Source organism: Patagioenas fasciata, chromosome Z, assembly GCF_037038585.1.
Source record: "Patagioenas fasciata isolate bPatFas1 chromosome Z, bPatFas1.hap1, whole genome shotgun sequence".
NCBI lineage: Eukaryota > Metazoa > Chordata > Aves > Columbiformes > Columbidae > Patagioenas > Patagioenas fasciata.
This window is the reverse complement of record NC_092560.1, coordinates 31,375,914-31,382,724: the sequence shown is the minus strand read 5'-3', so window position 1 is coordinate 31,382,724 and position 6,811 is coordinate 31,375,914. Positions and strand designations below refer to the sequence as shown.

The window sequence follows — 6,811 nt, the reverse complement described above, 5'->3', positions numbered from 1 at the left end:
AAAGTAATGCATGCATGAACCCAGTGTAGATAGTAATGTGTATTTACTGCACTCCGCCTGAACGGCATCTGGTATTTTTAATAACACTGTTACGCAAGAACTGAAAGAAACAGCTCTAAACTAGGTGGATTAAAGCAGGTTTTCTGGATGCAGTTTTCACAGATTTAAAAACACAAGCAAACACAATTTCTGCACCAGAAGAGGCAAGGCTGTACTGAAGGAGAAAGACAAGCAGCTTGTAAAACTGACAATGGAGCAAATCCTTACGAATGCTTCTCAACACATCAATCATCCTGACTCCCAGCCACATCACACAGCCATTCCACCTTCCAAACACTTTCAGACAGACATCAGTCCACACCGCATAGGATTCCAAGATCCCCGAGTTTCTGGAAAATAGATTTAGTCGTAATTTTTGTGACAGATGGAGTTGATAGTCTCAGGATGAAAAAAAGCGGCAGTTTTGACAGGCAGCAGATACCGATGCCCCTTGTGGTTGGAGACGACGTTGCTCTGGAATTAAGGTAGCACGAAAACGAAAGGCGATGGGTAACTGCAACACTACTTAATTTGTTATGCCCTTCTAGTTGTGCCTTAATATTTCTATTTTTGTGTCTACTTCATTATAAGCAAAGCAAACTGAACAGAGAGTGTAACAGCAAGGCAGGACGTCAGCAAGGTACTTTTGCCTTCAATGAAACACATTTCATCCTCTTAGCTTTGAAACAACTTTTTACTAGTTGGCAGATCTTTACAAGGCATCAAAGAACTATACTGAGATCTACTGTATTTCTGTCAACAGGCATCCTCGTAGGTCAGTGTCTTAAGCCTGTGCACAAAAACCTCAAGCGAGAAGCTGAGCTGAATGAGTTTAAAATCGTTAAGTGGAAAGAATGCTGCAATACTGAAGGCATAGCAAAGCAATACTTACATGGTCGCAGTATTTACGGGGTCGCAGTACACCACTAAGAGACCAAGCTTTGCTCTGTCTCAGCGTACTGACACACTGAAATCCGGGGCTGCGTTCAGATTTCAGTAAGAACAAAGTCGGTCCCCTTTTGAGGCTGATCCTCCCTACCTTTCGGGAAGCAGCTCTGCCCTCACTTGACTCAGTGGGAAGTTTGGGTACACACATCACTCAGGCTAGAGACCTTTTTTGTTCCCTGCCGTAAGGAGCAGGATCAGTTTAAGAAGAACATCCCTGCAGAAGCAGCACGCAGACCCAGGCCGCCTGGCCCTCCGCCTCCGCGGCACAGGGCTCGGTGCTCCCGGGAGGCGCCGCCGCCGCCCGGCCAGCTCCGCAGCGCCCGGTACGCGCCGCCGCCGCTCCGCGCCTCCCGCACCGCCGCCGCGCCGCCTTAACGGGAGGAGGGGCTCCTCGGGGGGCTGTCACTCTCCTTAAGCCTTTCCTTTCAAGCTTTGAATGTGAGCTGCCCTCCAGCCCCCCTCTCTCCTTCCCTCCCTCTAGCAGATCGTAAAGAGAGGAGGGGACGAAAAAAAGTTTCAACAACAGGCTGGACCAATAGCAAGTGGCGAAGCAGGGAAAGGGGGCCGAGCGAGGGGAGAAAGAAGTGGAGAAAAGGAGAAAGAGAGCGAGAGAGCGCAGGCTGGGGGGATGTGTAAAAGAAGAAGCGTTGCTAATTTTTTTTGTTTGTTTGCTTTTCCATGCATGCATAATGAGGCCTAATCAGAGCACGTTGCTGCTGCTCGGAGGGCACTTTTGTATTTAAAGCCTTGCAAAGAAAAAAAGATCCACAGACGGATCCGCAGAGCAGCTTGCAGGGCTTGTTGACAACAGACGCAGCATCAGTCGCCCAGAGAGAAAGAGACCCTGAAGGCTGCCTCTTCTTTCCCCGTGCTATCTTCTTGCTAACGGGGAGAGGCGTTTCTTCTCCCCGCCACCCGAAAGTGCAAGGCGTACCAAGAGGGAGTGAGCGGAGCCGGGACTGCGAATGGGATCGAAGCGGCTGGCATGTGCAGAGATGCTGCGAGCGGAGAGTTAAAAGCTCCCGAGGAGGCAGCGGCAGCAGCTGGGCATTTATTTTGTGCAAAAAAAAAAGAAAAAAAAAAAAAGAAAAAACAAACGGAACTGCATGAGGAGCAGGGCAGCACCATGAGCTCTCCCGGCGCAGCCTGGAAGTCCATCAGCCCACTCCGAAGCCGCTCTCCTCCGAGACCCCGTTTGCACTGATTCACCCCATCTCTCCCAGCGCCTTCGCCGCCGTCGCCAAGCCGGGAGCAGCGGGTGTGGGACACGGGACGGCCCCGGGCGCCTGCTTCGTACGGCGGCCTCGCCGGTTCCAGCTGCCGGGGGCTGGAGGGCCTGGGAGCCCGGCGCAGATGGATTGATGCGAGGAGACCTCATGCACACGGCCGGCGGGAAATTTGCAAACTTTTCTACGGGCGGCAGCTCCTTCTCCTCCTCCTCGTCGTCTACCAGCGCATCTCCCCTGCTCGCCTGCGCCGGCCGCCGCCGCCGCCCGCGATGGTGGCCCGCTCGCCCTCGCCCGCTCGGCACGGAGGCGGCGGCGGGCGCCGCTGGCCGAGGCCGGCCGCCTGGCTGTGGCTGGCGGCGGCGCTGGGCGCCGTGTGGCCGCCGCTGGGCTCGCTGGTGCAGGGCCGGCGGCTGATCTGCTGGCAGGCGGTGCTGCAGTGTCAGGGGGAGCCCGAGTGCAGCTACGCTTACAACCAGTACGCCGAGGCGTGCGCCCCGGTGCTCCTGCAGCAGCCGCCGGCGGGAGGCGGCGGGGACGGCCCGGCGGCCGCTGCAGGCTCCGCCGCCTCCTCCAGGCGGCGGTGCCCCAGCCACTGCATCGCGGCCCTGGTCCAGCTCAACCACACCCGGCGCGGCCCGGCGCTGGAGGACTGCGACTGCGCGCAGGACGAGAACTGCCGCGCCACCAAGCGCGCCATCGAGCCCTGCCTGCCCCGCACCAGCAGCCCGGCGGCCGGCGGCCCCGGCGTGATGGGCTGCACGGAGGCGCGGCGGCGCTGCGACTGGGACAGCCGCTGCAGCCTGGCGCTGAACCGCTACATGACCTACTGCGGGAAGCTGTTCAACGGGCTGCGCTGCACGCCGGAGTGCCGCGCCGTCATCGAGGACATGCTGGCCGTGCCCAAGGCCGTGCTGCTCAACGACTGCGTCTGCGACGGGCTGGAGCGGCCCATCTGCGAGTCGGTCAAGGAGAACATGGCCCGCCTCTGCTTCGGCGCGGACATGGGCGGCAACGGCGCAGGCAGCAGCGGCGGCTCGGACGGCGGCCTGGAGGAGTACTACGACGAGGACTACGAGGAGGAGCCGAGCCAGAAGGGGAGGGACGACGCGGAGGACAATGCGGGCTCCGAGCCCGGCTTTCCCGTGCAGGCGGATAGCGCCGGCCGACCCGCCACCGCGGCCTGCGCGCTGCTGGCCGCCCTCTTGCTGCCGCTGCTGCCGCAGCTCTAGCGTCTGCCCTCCTTCCCCTCCTCCGCACCGGGCCTTCCTCGCCGGGCCGCCGCTGGCCTTCTGGCGGGCCCGGCCGGCGGGGCCCCTTCGCCCGGCGCGGTTTTAAACGCCCTGACCATTAAACCTCCGGCCGTTGGTCCGGGCGCCCCTTCCCCCTCCTCCGCGTCTCCCCGAAGGCGGATGGTCCCCCCTCCGCCCCCGCTGCTGCTCGCAGCCGTCGTTCGCGCCCGGCCCGGCCTTCACGGCAGCCTTGGGCTGGCTGAGCCGCTGCGGCCTTGCGGGCCAGCCGCCGGGGCGGAGTGGCCTGCGGGCTCTCGTTTTTCGGCTCTTGGTCTGGAGTGTGCACTATGCAGTTGCTGCCCCCCTGCCCGGTGTTAGCGGCAGGGGACGGGCTGACGGAGAGGCTGCGGCGGGCTCCCCGCTGCTGCCAGCCGCCCCCACCCCGGCAGAACCCGGCGGTGATGGCGTGCTGGCTCTGGCTGTTTGTAAGCGTTTTGACATGAAGGTTAGAAAGAGGTGAGCTATCCACACTTGGTGCCAAAGCTGTTGCCGTGCTTGTTAGTTAACAACTTGATTATCATTCGCCAAGCCTCGCTCTTCATGATGCAGTGGTGCCCGAAAGGGGGTTATGCTGCATATGCCATTAATTAAATTTAAGGAAATAGCAGACTGAATAAATTCTGTGGTTTACAGCACTCCCTCTTGCACACACATCTTCCCTATAACAAAAGCGTGCCAGCAGCCATCTATTCCTCTTTAACCTAGTCACATAAAAGAGATTTTTCTTTTTTCAGAGTTGTTGGCTATAGTGAACAATGCAACTTTTGTTTTAAAAGAGCTCTGCACTGCCATCTTTGAAAGACACTTTTAAACTCGAGAACATGTATGTACAAATATCCTGAAAAGTTATATTGCCTCTTGTCATATCAGGGTGCTGACCTCTGGTAAATCTTATATGAAAAATGTATTTAAAACTGGGATTTGTTACCAGTCGCTCTTCTTTGTACATAGAATTTTATAAATTGTATGCTTTGGGGATAATTTATTTAAGAAAAAGTTTTAAATCCACATCCTATTTGCCAGATAATTGCATTTACTATTCTTTTCTGAAAACGTACATATTTCATTTTATGTTTAAGGGGATATCAGCAACAGTGATTCGGTGAAGCATTGTCTAGAACATCAAATGTACAGTGTATTTTATAGATTGGAACTTAACTTTCTTATTTTGAGAGACTTTATGAACGTTGTAGAATTGTATAAACACATTTCTGAGCTGCCTTAAACCTTGTATTTTTTATAGAAGGTGTAAAAACGGCCTGTGTTTTAAATATGTATGGCTTTTTGTATTTTCTAAACGTGTAAATTAGTAAAGAAAGAGCTTTAAATAATGGGTGTAGTGAAATTGTTTTCCAGGGACACTTGAACTCTCGGCACCTGAGGTTGGAGGAGGGTGCGGGGGGGGAAAGCAAACCACAGAATTAACAAACCAAAAACAACAAACAAATCTCTGTCTGCCTGTAATACTTTACATAGATGTAAATTACTGCTATTCTTACTTTAATGAATAATTACATGCAAGAAGTAAATACAGCTTTGAAAGTACTACTTTAAAAGAGTGGCTGATTTTATAATGCGTTGGCATGGTAACTTGCCAGTGCCAGAAGGGAGTAAAGCAATTCAGGGATACTGCTCCTGTATGGATGTGGAATTAGCAGTGCGCCGTGCTTTCTTCGTGAAGTGGAGGCGCGTTGCTCTCACTGACACTCTTAGAAATGCTCCTAGGCATGCAAACAAGTAAATGGTGAGAAATACATCACACAGAGGTGGCAAGCGTTTCGAACAAGGCCCCGCGCAGGCGGTGACGCATGCATTGAGGCGGCTGCAACAAAACGCACCAAAGTCTGCCATTCAGCCTGCCTTCTCCTGCAAGGAAGAATGCAAAAGTAAACACACTGGTGGGATCAGCAATTACTAGATCTTGTAATATTGTTCTTAGGAGTTGCTTTGCATCGTGCTTGAAGCCTGGTTTGCTGCCAGAGCTACTGATCTACACTCAAACGCCCTTAGATAAATAATTACACTCTTAAGCTGTGTCGAGTGCTGATACACTTGACCTTGTAAATAGAAATGTTTGCAGTAGGAATAAACTCCAGCATTGGAAAATCTTTTAAACATTAACACAAAAGAGAGGGCTCAGTCCTCTGGGGATTTGAGTTTGGACTGTGTCAAGCCAGGCACTCATGAAAAAAAAAAGGGGGGGGGGGGGAAGTTTATTTATCTTCTGTTCATACTGTTTATTTAAAGCTTTTCGTTTTAAATGCCTTGATTGGAAGGCGAGTCAGGACTTTGAAAGCTACCACAAATAAACTTTTGACTGAGGGGGCGACAGATTAGCAAGATAGTGCCTTTTTCATCTTACCAGATCTGGACAGAGGGCAAATCCACATCTGTCTGTTGTATAAATCAACAAAATTAGAAATCCCCGCTTCTGGACTAGTTATTTAAATGACAGATGATTTTATTATTTTTTTAGGGTGTGAATTTGATTAGGGTGCCCAGCGATAAACACGCACAGGCGCACATGCACAAACCAACCTCCAAACAGTTGTGATACTAAACAAGTGCATGAGTATGGTGTGCGGCTATGATCTGAAGTTCATTTTTAAAGTAATCTGAATGGTCGAGTAAGCTTATTGTTAAAGCTGGAAATGTTGTTTCTTCAGGAGGAGGACAGAGTAGTTGGGTGAGACTTCAGTAAATAGAGTCAGTTTTCTTTACAATGTGGTGAGTTGACAGTTGCTTAGAGGTGATCTTAAATATTTTCTCCAGTTCTTCAGGAGATGCTCAGAAACATATTTTCAGTTTGTCAACAGTTAGCGCCCATAAGGACGATTTAACTTGTTTATGAAAAAATAAGTCCCAGCTAAAGGCCTTTATTTTTCTTCAGTTAGGAGTAAAGGCATTAACACTAGAAAAGAACTGATAATTAACTGCTACAATAAACTCAAGACTTGATTTTACAGGTTCCTGTCAAAAGCATCTGCCTGGAATAAATCAACACTGAGCACCACTAGGCAGGGAGGACTCATCTGTATGCTTCCTTCCCCACAGAAAGTGGATTGTTTTAATTTAAATAATTGTACAATAAATACAGCTGAACTAATTCTGTCCTGTGAGCTTCTCCCCATAAGGAGATAGCTCTGTGGGTTTTGTCGTGTTGTCGGAGTAAGCACAATTTAACAGGAGGAATGGCTTCCTGTATTGGTATGTGTCCCAGCCTACAAAGCCTGTGCAGATGTTGATGTCCATCAAGTTCCTATTTCTTTTGCTTGATTTTGAGACAAATGGAAATTCTTGAAATGT

General features: G+C 51.5%; 1 protein-coding gene across 1 annotated transcript; it reads left to right on the top strand.

Annotated features, from left to right (window-relative positions):
- The first annotated feature begins 1,510 nt into the window (after positions 1-1,510).
- On the top strand, positions 1,511-5,061 carry GAS1 (growth arrest specific 1). Its single transcript, XM_065860811.2, has one exon. It carries the CDS (start codon positions 2,486-2,488, stop codon positions 3,443-3,445), a length of 960 nt encoding a protein of 319 aa, XP_065716883.1. The 5' UTR covers positions 1,511-2,485; the 3' UTR covers positions 3,446-5,061.
- The last annotated feature ends 1,750 nt before the right edge of the window (positions 5,062-6,811 follow it).